Genomic DNA, 15,472 nt, shown 5'->3' with positions numbered 1-15,472 from the left:
ACTTTGATTAAAAGAAAACAAATCTAGCATTCACAATTGGTGTATGTTGGCAGATGAAGTTTTCTAAACCATGCAAAAAAAAAAAAAAAAAGTTACACATAAGCCCCTTTCCTATTTCTTGCTGTTTGGTCCAGCTTTGGACAAGTTTGCAAGCCATTTGTTAGAATAATGGCCAGTTTTTTGTTTTTGGCTGAGGCATATTGTGGTAACTAAGTTTTTGTATTGACAAACTCTCAGCCTGAAAGCAATATAAACAAACAAAAACACACTGGCCCTGTTAAAAGGATCCTGTTATGCAAAAAAAAAAACCCCACTACTACTTTAAGTGTAGGTTCTGGCATTGTCATTCATATATGGTCAGTGCTTGAAGGTCTGCCATGTGTTGACTTGTGCTGTAATACAGGAATAATGATCCTTTTAAGAGGTCATCTGAGCCCTGCCTGTGCTTATTCTGTTTAGTTGACTGCAGCGCAAATCATCTACATTGCACATGCTCCTATTTGCTGCTCTTGGTAGAAAAGCCAAATGCAGATGTGCACAAAGGTCTCAAGACTGCTACTGCTTAGGTTCATAAACCTTAGTAATAGTGGTTGGAGATATGATCTGACTGCACTGAGCATGCCCCAATGCAGGTCGTGCTCAAATGGCCTGTTGCAAGGCCGTCAACACCAGCCCTAATTATAATAGAATTTAAAGTAAAGCTGCATGGGTCTTATAAATTTCATGTGGGAGGTGCACATTTTATATTGTCTAAAACCTCTGAGAATTTGAATCTTGTTAAGATTCATGGCAAGTTTACTGTATCCCATATTTAAAGAAAAGAAAAATGTAAAATTTTGCAGACTCACCTATACAGCAGCAGTTTGTTGATGCAAGCATTTACTAATAAAGAAGGATCCCGAGCCTCACGGCTAATCCATGAACGGGCAGATATGCTGGTTATGGCACTGCCTTCCGAAACTACCAGACGTTTGGCTTTAGTCAGTTTGCCTGCAAGGAATGATTATTATATTTAACCATTTGCCTACCAGGCCAATTCTGATACATGTAAAAATCCTTTTTTTTTTTTTTTAACCAGAGGCCCTAGAGAATAAAATGGTTGGTGCTGCAATTTTTATGTCACACCGTATTTCCGCAATGGTTTTTCAATCGCATATATATATATATTTTTTTTTTTTTTAGAAAAATGTTTCGTGAATTTTAGTGAACAAACTTTTTTTTTTTTTCCATTTTTTTTGTAAAATATAAGATGTTACTCTGAGTAAATATAAACCAAACCCGTCACACTTTAAAATTGCGTACGTCTGTGGAATGGCGACAAACTACAATACAATAAGTTATCCGTAGGCGATGCTTTAAAAGCCTTTACAGGATACCAGTTTAGAGTTACACAGGAGGTCTGGTGCTAAAATTATTGCCCTCATTCTGACATACATGGTGAAACCTTTCATGTGGTACAATCACCGTATACATATAGGACCTACGTACACATTCACATTTGTGTGTGGGATGGGGGTGTTTTAATTTTTCAACTTTATTGCTATCACAAGGGATGAACAAGGGCTGTGACTGGTTTGATCAGATGTTTTCACGGGCTGTGACTGGTTTGATCAGATGTTTTCACAAGCTGATAATGGCTTGTTTACCCCAAACCTGAAGTGATTAAATCCTCATCATTTGTGACATCACACAGTGAGAGGAACAGCATCAGTTTTTCTCACTGTGTCCGGGAAAGCCGTTTTCGCCGGCCACATACTTACAGGGCTCCTCAAGTTGATGAGAGACCCCCTTCTGCCACCTCTAAACATGATCGGTGACTGTATGGCTGCTCAGATTACTTTTACATTCTGCAGAAGCGCTTGCTATTAAAAAAAAAAAAAAAAATAACTAAAACACTATGCTGGGATCCTGGTATAACCACCTCAATACGAGGATGTACTAAAAACATGCACACACATTGGTGGTCATTAGTAGTGAGAGTTAACCTTCACCCCTTCCCTGCATTGGGGGTCATGGCACATTAACCCCTCCCACCCCCGTTTCTGTTGTCATGGCAGTAATGGTTAACCCCTTCACCACTGCATTGGTGATCATAGCAGTGACAACCCTCCCCCCTATACTGGTGGACATGGTAGTAAAAGTGTTAACCCCTCACATTTTGGGGGCACTGCAGTGAACATGTCCGTCACCCCTCATGCACTGGTGGTCATGGCAGTATAAATGTTAACGGCCACCCTATTGTTAATCACTTACCCATCCCAAGCTCCCATGCAACACACTCTCTCCCTAGTCTGGGGCTTGTACTATGGACAGAGATACTCCATCCATAGTATCATCTCTTTTTAAGTGTCGGTGCTGGAATGTTCCAGCGCTTGGCACCCTACTGCCACTCTGCAGTTTGACTGGTGCCCAATGGCCGCATGTTGGACAATAGGATTCTAGGGTGACCAGAAGTTTTCTGGGGACAGTACCTGATTTTGTCTGTGTCTAAAAGAATGTGTCCCTGATTGCTTTCCAGCTTTAATGGATAGTTCAGCTTTGGGGGAAAAAAAAAAAAAAAAAGTACATTGCAGGTAAAAAATAAAAATTGTACCTTTTTACTATTTTTTTTGTTTTAGGAGCCCTGAAAGTATTGCACCAGCAATCAGCAGATTGCTGGTGCCATTCAGGTCTCCTGCTGACTGTCAGTGTAATCTTTCTGTTGTACCTCCTACGAGCAAACAGTTTGACACTGACAGGAAGAATCAATGGACTACCATGGTGCTTAACAGTACCTCATACGAGCAGACTGTTTTACACTGACGGGAAGAATCAATTAACTATCACAGCAGCTTAACAGAGCTGTGGTACAGTGCATCCAGAAAGTATTCACAGTGCTTAACTTTTTGATGCATTTTGTTATGTTACAGCCTTATTCCAAAATGGATTAAATACATTTTTTTTCCCAAAACATTCTACAAACCGTACCATAATGACAACGTGAAACATTTGTTTTGAAATCTTTGCAAGTTATTAAAAATAAAAAAAATGGAAAAAAAAAACACATGCACATAAGTATACACAGCCTTTGCCATGACACTCAAAATTGAGCTCTGGTGCATCCTCTTCCCACTGTTCATTCTTGAGATTTTTCCACAACTTGGAGTCCACTTGTGGGAAATACCAGGGGTGTGGAAATTTTTTAATAAACTACTTGTCCAGGGACTAAATCGATGTCCCAATCTACTTCTCCAGATACATTTTTTTTTTTTTTTTTTTTAACCAAAACCATATTTAAATCGGAGGTAATATTAGAAATGTTTTATAAACAAACGTTTAAGTCACCATAAAACCCCTTTTTAATATTTTTAACATTGCGCTGTTTATCTCCTCCCTTCCCTGCTTGTCTTCAGCACTGCACTCTGGGACTAGCAAGGAGCTGAGAGACCTTGCAGTGTAAAGAGCACTGATTGGGTGCTTGTCAGGAAAGGGGAGTGTACAGCTTATCCTTTATCCCTTTTGCTTCCAGAGCCGTTTTAGCATAAGATTAAAAAAAAGAATCATTTTAACCCCTAAACATGATATTTTCTGAAAGCAAGGACCCTAGAGAATAAAATAGTGGTAGTTCCAATTATTTATGTTGCATGATATTACTGCAAAATTTCAGTAAAAGTTAATTTTAGGGCACAAAAAAGCAATAATTACCCTTTTTTTTTGTAAAATATAAAAGATGAGGTTGCAGCAAGTAAATAGATATCCAGCTTGTCAAACCTTAAATTTGCGTGCAATCGTGAAATGGCGATGAACTTTAGTATCCTATATTTTGTATAGGTGATGCTTTTAAAGCCCCTTCTAGGTCATCAGTATAGTGTTACGGAGGAGGTCTGGTGCCAGAATGCTCTCTCTCATTCTGGCGTGCACATTGATATGTAATGTGCATTGCAATCTACGTTTTCATGCGTAGGTGCTCCAGCGTGTGCTTTTACGTTTGTATGTGTGTATATGTGAGGGACGTTATGTGCTTGGGTGTAACTTTCATTTTTTACAATTTAAAAAAATGTTGCCTTCATCACATAGGCGACAGTGTCCCCTATGTGATGATTTTTTGGTGACAGGTTCTCTTTATTGAGGCATCCCGGGTCTAAAATACCCTGTATGTCTCCCTAAATCTAATGCAGTGCACATCGTGTGGAAGTATTTGGGCAGTGAGGCTAGCACTGTGTGGAAGTATTTGAGCAGCAGCACTGCCGCCCAAGTGCTTCCACCTGACAGGTGCTTGCCTGCAGCAGGGCTGAAGGTAAAGAAAAAAAAACTACCTGCTCTGTCCCCGGAACTACATGTCCTGGGGCCTGGGTGATAGGAATTCAACATCCCTGGGGAAATTCAGTTGATTGGACATGATTTGGAAAGGCATAAACATGTCTATATAAGGTCCCACAGTTAACAGTGCATGTCAGAGCACAAACCAAACCAAGCCATGAAGTCCAAAGAGTTGTTCGTAGACCTCCAAGACAGGATTATATCAAGGCACAGATCTGGGGAAGGGTACAGAAAAATTTCTGCAGCATTGAAGGTTCCAATGAGCACAGTGGCCTCCATCATCCGTAAATGGAAGACGTTTGTAACCACCAGGAATCTTCCTAGAATGTGCCGCCTGGCCAAAATGAGTGATCGAGGGAGAAGGACCTTAGCCAGGGAGGTAATCAAGCACCTGCTGGTCACTCAGAAAGAGCTCCAGTGTTTCACTGTGGATAGAAGAGAACCTTCCAGAAGAACAACCATTTCTGCAGCACTCTACCATACAGGCCTGATTGGTGGAGAGGCCAGATGGAAGCCACCCCTCAGTAAAAGGGAAATGGCAGTTCGCCTGGAGTCTGCCAAAAGGCACCTAAGGGACTCTGACCATGAGAAACAAAACTCGGGTCTGATGAAACAAAGATGAAACTCTTTGGCCTGAATGCTAAGCGTCATGCTTACCACCTGGCCAATACCATCCCTACAGTGAAGCGTGGTGGCAGCATCTCACTGTGGGGATCTGAAAATGGCTGTGCACCGACGTTCCCCATCCAACCTGATGAGGCTTGAAAGGTACTGCAAAGAAGAATGGGACAAATTGCCCAAAAATAGGTGTGCCAAGCTTGTAGCATCATACTCTAAACAGCTTGAGGCTGTAATTGGTGCTAAAGGTGCTTCAACAAAGTATTGAGCAAAGGCTGTGAATACTTTTGTACATTTGGGTTTTTTTTCGTTTTTTATTTTTGGGGCCAGTTCACACTACGTGTTTCAGTTGCTTTTTTTTCTGCATCCAAAGCACACAAAGTAGATTATATGTTTGTCAATGTCATAGTTCTCATCAGTGCTTGCAGGTCCAGTTGCAGAAAAAAAAAAAAAAAAGAACATGCTGCATTTGTTTTTATTCACAGAACTGTACTGGAACGTGGTAGAACGCACATGTCCCTATTTAAATTGAAGAATAAGAGTAATAAATTAACTGTAACGCGTCAAATGCACATGAAAAAACACATCCCGAACGCATCTGGACTGCATTTCTATAGTGTGAACCGGCCCTTAATAATCTGCAAAGATTTAAAAACTAACTTCTTTCAAATTGTCATTTTAGGGTATTGTTTGTAGAATGTTGAGGGGAGAAAAAAATGACTTTAATCCATTTTGGAATAAGGCTGTAACGTTACAAAATGTAGCAAAAGTTAAGCGCTGTGAATACTTTCTGGATGCACTGTAGTTTGAGAACTACAAGCCAACAGCTGCAAAGGCTGTTGGGACTTGTAGTCTTCCCATTCAGAGAACACAGTGAACGGGTGACACAGGTGGAGCCCTGCACAGCCGTATGTGGTGTTGTGTGTTTTTTTTTTTTTTGTTTTTTTGTTTTTTTTTATTGTGACAGCAAGCAGGAGAAGAAAATCGGGGGCCAGTACAATTGTAACGTCTTACACTGTGAATATGGGTGTAATGTTACAAAAGGTGATCGTATCCTTATCCCAGGCAGCTGTGGGGTTAGCAATCTTAGCAACATTTCTGTGATTGACCTGGAGCAAGAGGAGGGAGGGAAGGGGTGTGTCTGATGATGTCACATTTTGATATTGCATGGCCTATCCAGTTCCTCCCTTCTTGACTTTTGTAGACTCTAATGGGAGATTAGGATATGGATTATTTGCCACCTTGTTCCTAATTGGTGACCTGCAATGCACATCTGAACCTTAAGCGGGTAAGTCAACACTACACTATAGTACAGAGCCAGGACAAGGGAGTAGATATTCACAACAGGACCCATCTACTCCTCCTCTTGGATACTTAAGTAAATCAGGAGCAACGACACTTTGTGCCATTAGTATACTGAACTGGATTCTGACTGGAGAGCCCTTTACTGGCAGCCACCTCTAAATGCAGCCTGAGACATGACCTGTCACATGAGTATGTTGGTAATTATCTGTACGGAGAGAGGTATGGGGGTGCTGGAGAAGTTATGTGCTGCTTCTATGCCACAGACTTCTCCCCATTCTGCAAAGATATGGTGCTTTCTGCAGCTGCACAGGTGTAGCAGGCTTTGCTTGGTTTTAGGGTGTTCCTGATTATCATTTTGAAAATCCTGTCACCTTACTCTTTCCTGTTTTTATAATACAGCCACTGGTCTGCTGTGGATGGTCCCTGCAGTAGCTCTTGCTCACCTGTAGCCATGTCAAAAAGGAATGAGTATATACTCCCACGATCATCACCAGTCCATAGTATACGGCCTGCAGAATCAAAGGACAGGGACAGTACTCGGCCTGTCAGCTTACTGCTGCCTCCTTTCACTTTTTTACCTGTGGATATGTTCATAACATGGACATTATGTTTCCCATTACCAACCTGAAAGAGAGGAGAGTAACAAGGTAATGTCATAAGTGTTACATCTTCATAGTCTATGAAGACATTTGCGTGAAAATGTTACTAATTCCATGTTGTTTCCACATTGGAGGAGTAGAAATAACAATTAAGACATGATACAGGTAGTCTCAATCTATTGTGAACGAGACTATGACAACAGCTGGCCAGAAATGAGACTAGTCTGGTCATGTAGGATGAGTCAAGTATAGTCATTAGGTATATTAAAAAAAAAAAAAAAATCACTTTTACAAAAACTTAGATTTTTTTTCAGAGAGCGAGTAATCTAACTTTTTTATGACAGTGATTATCTTGTTATGAAGATATTTAACTAAAGCCCCTTTAGGGCTTCTAGAATCCGATCTAATATACCTCCTTTTGGGTTTGGTAACATCACCTTTTATCAAAGAAACACTGACCCAGGGTTCTCTTTAATAAAAAAAAAATTTGCCCATTGGAGCGACACAGGAAGCCTTTAAACTTCGGGTTATACTGCTACCTACAGGTATGCCAGCACTGATGACTCTTCTCATTACCAACATGGCTTGTGCTAGTGTGCCAAGAGGATGGATGTCTTTTCTACAGCTCTGCTTTAAGAATTCCTTTTTTTTCCTCCTAGCATCTTCTTTTTCTTTTCGATTTTTTTTTTTTTTTTTTCTTCTTCAATTGAGACTTCTCTATTGCTCCTAAAGTTTCAGCTGTTGATTGCAGCTTTCTATCATGGTCAATCGCTATCTGCATTTCAGGGGACCAGGTCTGCACATAGTCTAGGAATATCCTTTGGCCACTGTTCCATTAAGGGTGTTTTCCAGACTTCAGTTTTACCAGTTCTGGTAAAATTGAGTGTATTCCTTCAATTACTTGTGATTGGATGCCTTAATTCCCTGTTTTTGCCATGGAAGGGGTTAATGTCATAGGGCTGAGTGCTTGCATCATGAGCTGAGTGGAGTGGTGTGAACGCATGCTCTTTCCTACAGTGTTGAGGCATCACCCTGCTGCTGTTTCTGCTTGCAAAGAGCCATGCAGCACTTCGATCTGCTCCTGTTGCCCTCCTACAGTGACACTGGTCACCTCTTGCTATACAACTCTTACCTGTTACCAGCGGTCCGTGTTTTGTGAATATCTGAGGGCCTAACTCTTACCCTGAGTTTACATGATGCCTTACTACAGTCAAAACAAGTCTGATTCTAGACCCTAAGACTGCAGTCACACTTGAGTGATTTGTAGCTTGAAGCTCCAAAAACACTCAAACGTAAAAAAAAATTAAATTGTTTTTTTCTTTTTATGTTTCAGATCAGGTGTGTCTGGAACCACTTTCCTGCACCCCTCTAAAACTAGATGACTGGCCAGTGCTGGTTCTGGCCTTTGGATTATTTAAAACTTGTAGGGCTGCAGACTTTCCTTCTGCACCCTATTTATTTTTCAGCTGTTTATAAAGACTAGAAACAACCTGATAAGCTGTTTGTTCCCAAGCCCAAAGGGGGCAATTCTCTCATTCTGGATCTCAAACCTCTGAATCTCTTCATTTGTGTCCAGAAACTGCAGGAAATCTATCAAACACCTCCTTTCACCGGGAAAACTTTCTACCTTGTATGGATGTCCATGGATCAGTGATTTCTTCCCATTACCATGGGGACCCTGCACTACCAGATGTAGCTTCCCCTTTTAGCTTCTCGGGTGCACCTGGGATAAACCAGAAGCCTTGCCACGGTGAAGGATGTAGATTGGATCCTGTCCTAGGCAGAATTCTACCCTTCAGCCTTGTCAGTGCCTACATCCTGGGAAGTGGTCTCTATACCTGCAGATGTTCTAAGACCTGTGTCACAGGTGGGGGATGTAGATCCTCTAGCACACAGGTATCAAACTGGCGGCCTTCCAGCTGTTGCCAAACTACAAGTCCCATGAGGCATTGCAAGATTGAGTTACAAGCATGACTCCCAAAAGGTAGAAGCATGATGGGACTTGTAGTTTCTGAATAGCTGGAGGGCCACCAGTTTGACACCCCTGATCTAGCAGAAGCAATGGATACTTGCTAAAGCTAGAAAGTCTACTTTTTGCAAGGTCTATTGTTGGACAAGGGAGGCATATTTCACTTGGTGTAAGTCTCAGGCATCCACCCCAGGAGTTTCTCCATGGGAAAGGAGCAGCAGCAGGACTTTGTCACTAACAAGGGTCAGGTTTCTGCCCTGTTTGAATTTATTAGTATCATTGCTCTCTCTACTCTCACCCATAAAGTGATGTTTTTGTCGTTATCACTTCTGCACCGAAATGGTCTTAACTGGCAGCCTTGACTTGCAAGGACCCCTTTCTAGTTTTGCATAAGGACAGGTAATGTTAAGGCTCCATTCACACTGTGTGACTTTGGAAACAAAGTTGCATGACCAGTTGCAGCTTATGTCAATGGCACCTATTCCAATCTATGTGAATGACATTACAGTGACTTTTAAAAAAAAGATTTCTGCACTATTTTGATGCCAGTTGAGTGAAAGAGAGTGTATAGTAGCATAAAAGTGGCATCAAACTTGCACTGGAAATTGCGCAACTTTGGGAAGTGAAACTTCCCTCCATTGTCTTGATGTAGTTCACACTGCAAGAGCCTCCCAGGCACCACTTCTTTCAGGAAGACAAATTTCCTTCTGTAATCCTAAATGACGTGAGCTGGTAAGGTTGAAGTCATTTCTCATACTGGCATTTCCAGGGGGCTCAAGCAGGCCATAATCCAAGCTTGTTGTCTGAAGGTTTGAGTTCTATGCTTTCCTGTCAAGACCCACTCTGCTGGATCTATGAAAACGTCAGGGACTTTCATCCAGACTACCACCCTGATGTATTCACATGCTCTACCAGGTGGATGTTCAGGCCTCATCTGATTTGGGCTGCAGACATAAGGTCCTAGTGGTGGCTCTTTGAGCCAGTCCCCATTTGTTTTCCACTCTTTCAGACCCCCCCCCCCCCCCGTGAGACTGCTTTTGGATCTCATGAAGGCTTAAAGTCTAGTGTCACTCTATAAGGTTGCTATCTCTCGTTCTGCCAGTTTTGGATAGCTCTTTGAGCTGCAGGCGAACATAGATTTAATTTTTTTTCCCCTAGGCATGTTGGTGTTTCTTTGCTGTGCTAACCATCCCCCAGTTTTGACTGCTTTTGGTTCCCCTAAAGGTTAAATATTTACGGTCTTCCCCCAATGGACAGGAAAGGAAATAGTATTTTTGTAATTACTGTAAAATGCTTTTTTTACAGTCTGTTACGAGATGCTGGTTTCATTTCTCTGTTAATGATCATGTACGAAGTATTGCTATGTTACCAAACTTAGACATGCTGGCAGTAGGAGTTATCCTTTAGTTTTTTTTAGAGGGGTTGCCAGTGTCCAATCCACCTGTAGGTGGCAGTATAAACTATAATCCCTAATCTTAGAGAATAGAAAGTCTCCACCCACAATGGCAGAGGGATGGCTATGTTGTACTCACCACAGTGAGATTATTGTTGATTGGTTGGAAAGTGCAGCACAGCATCTGTGCAGAGTCAGGGTCAGGGATCTGTCGTATACAGCGGCCATCTTGGGTGTTCCATATGCGCATGCTGCCATCCAGGGAGGTGGACACGATGATATCATTGGATAATGACCAGGCAAAGTCACTGACTGCACCTGTGTGTCCTCGCAGAGTCTGCAGCACTGTGGGGGGTGTTGGTACCAGCTGGCAAACCGATATTGTACCATCCAGAGAACAGCAGGCAAGGAGGTGCTTGTCATCATTTGCAAACTGCACCTTAGGGACTAGAAAGACACATGGAAATAGAGAACCTGAAATCCATTCATCTAAAGTCACACCTTAAAAAAAATATACTGAGGAAATTCTAAACAGGAGCAGCCAGAATCTAGAGCAACCAATCAGGTTCTAGCTTCATAGTCAATGCTTAACTGATCAAGCTGAAGATAGAAGCGGTTTCGTTGCCATGCACAGCTGCTCTAGTTTTAACTCCCTCACACACACACTGTATGTAAATTCTTTACTTTACATAATATTTGTCCTGTGCCCATTTCTTGACATCCTGGAACCCCTGCTGGATAGTTCAACCAGAAGAGTGACAACTCTCTTTTACAGCTAAGAAATAGTGGTGTCACCTCCTTCCCACAACCTGTTGTGTGAACACTGAAGGAATAGCTGCACCATTGCAAATTAATAGCTGTGAGCTCCACAACAGTAAATAGGATTGGACACAGCTGGCCTCCCCTTCCTTAGAGTTCTGCTGTGCAGGAGATTATGGGAAGCTGATAAAAAGACAAATCCAGTAAGTATACCAGCCGCTCTCTGAAATACATTCATATTTCAATGTATACGAAGAAAAGCGAAACAAACAGTAGGCACCTCACTGTGTCTGCATGTTGCCTTAGACTCCAGAAAGAAAAGATTTGCTATGACATGTCAACTGAAGGCAGCTTGTGTGGTCCTTTTTGCCTCAGCCCTTTAACCTCTTGTGCTTTACTATTGGTTGATAAGATTACCTACCAGAGTAATGGGCTGGAAGGTGGGAGGTAAGAGGGGACTGGGATGAGTCAAAGACCAGAGAAACTGGCCTCTGATTTCATAGGCATGTGTCCTGGCTTGCTTGGGTTCCAGGATGCTCTATAGGAGAACCAAGGTAATGGGCAGGAACATGGTTCATTATGATTTTGGGTCCCATAAGTTTTTCGTTTGTAAGGTTGAATAAAACATACAGGTATACCCAGTTCAACCTGTGTGGGTATGTGTTCACTAAGATGCCAATCTAAATTTTTTTTTGTTTTACATTGACACTTCCCGCTGACACCACTGATTGTGGAAGGGAGTTTCACATCCTTACCACTCGAACCGTAAAGAACTCCCTACAAAGATTAAATTGCTTCTTATCCAACTTCATTGAGTAGTCACCTTTCTCCTTAAGTGAGCTGAGATTGAATAGTTTTCTCTCTATGCTAGAATAATCTTATTATTATTTCTCAGCAGCTCAGCTTTAAAAAAACTAAATTAACAGATACTAAAGTGGCCAGTCCAATTATCCTCCGTGATGGCGCAATCAGACAGAATTAACCTCTTCCTCCCCACCCCTGTACACCTCCTATGGACTAGAACAGGGGTGGGCAAACTTTTTGACTTGAGGGCCGCAATGGGTTCATATATTGGACCCAGGGGCCGGACCAAGAGTAGATGAATGAAGTCTATGTGTGAATTAATATAAATTAAAATTTGTAACATTAAATGTTTAGATTAATTTAAGGTAGAAAAGCATAAAAAGTTATTTTACAAAACTTTTATGCCCCCCACTAGCTGCTGGCTGGCCCAGCCACTACCATGCCATCCATAGTAAGTATAGTAATATTCCCTATAGTAAGCATAGTAATTCATCCCCCCTATAGTAATTCATCCCCCATATAGTAATTCATCCCCCCTATAGTAATTCATTCCCCATATTAATTCATCCCCCCTATAGTAATTCATTCCCCATATAGTAATTCATCCCCCATAGTAATTCATCCCCCCTATAGTAATTCATTCCCCATATTAATTCATCCCTCATATAGTATTTCATCCCCCATAGTACTATCCCCCCCCCAAGTAGTAAGCCAAGTCCCCCCTGTGTCAATTTACTTACCTTTGCTCCGCGCATTCCTCTCGCCGTGTTCCCGCGCCGTTCCGGTCTTCAGGGCGGACTGTGAGAGGAGCCTAGCTCCCCTCACGTTCGTCACGCTGCCCCACCTACACACATCCTGACAGCCAATGTTTGCCTGCCCTGGCTGTTTTTTTTTAATCACACTCCGCGGGCCGGATTAAAAGGTCCGCCGGGCCGTAGTTTGCCCATTGCTGGACTAGAACAATGTAATGTCAAAAGTAATTTTCACTATTTTTAAATCTGCTTTCATTCAAATACCTGGTGCTCCTGCCTTCCTGTTATGGTGGGACAATGCCCTATCCCTGTCTCCCAACTGTGCGCTTGTATTGGCATCCTGTCTCACGGGCTTCCCATGAAGACTACAAGAGGCTGTTTAAACACACATTACGCAGACCTGGTCCACTGTTGTCATAAGTAAACCAGTCCTGAGAAATGGCGTAGAGCCATAACTGGAGCACATGTGGACAGAAGAAGGCTGCAAGAGATCAGCAGCACTAAGGCTAGGTTCACACCTATGTAGTTTGCGTTTGATCCGTTTCTGCATTGCATTTTTGCATTTTTTTTTCTTGTTGCTAGGCATATTTAAAACGCAAAACAGAGCAAAAACGCACTACATGCTTTTCTGCGGCGTTTCCATTGAAGTCTATAGAACCAAAAACGTAACTTTTTGAGTTAAAAAAAAGTCCCTGACCCTTTCCAAAAAATGCACCAGGTGAAAATGCAGAGATGTGAATGTATCCCATAGGAAATCATATTAAATGGACTGTAGTGCGTTTCTGCAAAACGCTTAGGTGTGAACCTAGGGTAAGATGCAAGAAATGTCAAAATCAGTATTTTATTTACAAAAAAAAAAAAGTTTGCATTAGAGTTTATTCATAATGCTAACAAATCAGGAAGAGCCTTATCTTCTGAAAGGAACGGTGATTTAAAAAAAAAAGTCATACAACTTAAAGGCCGCACAGTGGCTGAATGGTTAGCACTTCCACCTGTCAGTACTCTGGTCATTGGTTCGAATCCCAACCACGGCACCACCTGCCTGGAGTTTGCATGTTCTCCCTGTGCCTGCATGGGTTTCCTCCCACACTCCAGAGGAGTGTTGGTGGGTTAATTTGATCCTGTCTAAATTGGCCCTAGTATGTGTATGTATGAATGTGAGGGACCTTAGATTGTACACCCCTTGAAGGTTAAGGATTGATGTGAATGTACAATATATATGTAAAGCGCTGTGCAAATTGATGGCGCTATACAAGTACCTGTAATAAAGAACTTTATGCTTGTAAAAGTACTACATGTAGTACTTTTTGCAAGGCAGTGAGACTGCGCAAGCATGTTCAGCACAGTTCTACTGCACCTAGTGTGAAAAGTTTTGGGAATTCAGCCTAAACTTGATTTTATAAACTAGTTGTCATTCAGGTTGGGTTCACATTTACTTAATGCACTGGGGACATTTATCAATTCTGTAGCAAAGCAATGCCAAATGGGAGCAGTGAGAGAGATTTACAAGATCATAGCTTGATTCGTACAAGCCTGCTTAAGCCACTGTAAAGTGGCACTGCAACAGAATAAAACCTGACCACGTTTTAATTATGCATCTGTTTAAAGTGAAAATCCGCCCCATAACTTTGCAAACTATCGCAGTTGGCTTCCCAGGAATACAGGTGCGCAGCATACAAATACACTGTAAACCTGTCACGGAGACTTTGTGGAAAAAGAGGCAGCCTGATTTGCAACTAATTGTGCTGCTAATTTGTTTTATACATGTTTTCAAGTGTAACTTAATTCCTAGGTATTCTTTTCTCATTTAAAGTCCAACTCTATGCAGATCTACTTAATAAAAATACAGAATATAGTGCATTTGTGTATTCCTGCCTGTGCAGACTTCCAATGTAAGATGAATCTCAAAACTGGCTGGACAGAATAAAATCCTTTGCTAGGTTGTTCACAAATCTTAACTGTGTATTTAGCCGTTTGCCTGAAATAGAGCTTTACCCCTTCCTGCTTGCCCTTTTAAGTGGATGAGAACTCCAGGCAACTTCCTGATCATGTTATTGGCTGTCATAGCAGTCACATGATCAAGAGCTGTCACTGACAGCTCGGTCAGTGTGCTGCGAGCATGCACAGAACCCTGGTGCCCCATGAACGCATATGTGCGGTGGCTGGGCATTAAGGCATAATCACCTTGCCATCACAAAAATGTTATGCAGTAAGCAAGAGGTTAACAACCAATTATTTTTTCAATCCACAAAAGGGTCGGTTTATAAATTCTTTCACACACACAAAAAAAAGTTACACAACTTTCACCCAAGATTCACACATACATTTTTACAATTGATTCCAACAGAAAAAAAAGCAAATTATGTGTGAAAGTTGTGTTTTTTTTTTTTTATTTATGCTGTACATAAAAAGGTAGATTCACAATGATTCTGAGAAGTTGTTTTTGTGAATATTTTGGTGCCCAAATTATCAGGAGATAAAATAATGAACAAATTGTAGAATAACTCATGCAGCTTTGTGCATTGACAGTATTATGTGCATTCATTCTTTAACCACTTCAAGCCTAGAAGCACTTTTACCCCCGTCTTGTCCAGGCCAATTTTCAGCTCTGTCACACTTTGAATGACAATTGCGCGGTTGTGCAACACTGTACCCATATGATTTTTTTTAACATTGAGACCAATAAAACTTTATTTTGGTCATATTTATTCACCACTGGGATTTTCTTTTTTTTTTTTGCTATATAAATGAAAAAGTCCAAAAATTTTGAAAAAGTGTTTTTCTTATATTTTGCAAATAATCTTTCTTCATAAATCTTGGCCAAAATGTATTCAGTTATCGTTTTAGTAAACAAAAAAATAACCCAAATTAGTTTATAACCAAAAATTATAATTTTTTTGTACTTTTTTTTATTTTTTTATATTATTTGTGTTTTTTTTTAAACATACTGTTACCCTAGCAGTACAGTGTCACC

General features: G+C 41.2%; 1 protein-coding gene across 2 annotated transcripts in view; it reads right to left on the bottom strand.

Annotated features, from left to right (window-relative positions):
- The window catches only part of WDR13 (WD repeat domain 13), a 35,947-nt gene that overhangs the window by 1,891 nt on the left and 18,584 nt on the right, over positions 1-15,472 (bottom strand). For both annotated transcript variants that reach the window (XM_089675004.1, XM_089675005.1), the window contains exons 6-8: positions 10,323-10,630; positions 6,666-6,846; positions 849-990 (exon numbers count right to left, since the gene is read on the bottom strand). In XM_089675004.1, coding sequence (XP_089531130.1) covers positions 849-990; positions 6,666-6,846; positions 10,323-10,630 — 631 coding nt within the window. The remainder of the gene's footprint in view (positions 1-848; positions 991-6,665; positions 6,847-10,322; positions 10,631-15,472) is intronic.

The sequence above is a fragment of the Staurois parvus genome, unplaced genomic scaffold, assembly GCF_062004578.1.
Source record: "Staurois parvus isolate SC_StPar_1 unplaced genomic scaffold, SC_StPar_1.0 ptg000154l, whole genome shotgun sequence".
Classification (NCBI taxonomy): domain Eukaryota; kingdom Metazoa; phylum Chordata; class Amphibia; order Anura; family Ranidae; genus Staurois; species Staurois parvus.
Note: the sequence above shows the minus strand (reverse complement) of the source record. Positions and strands in the feature narration are given on the sequence as shown.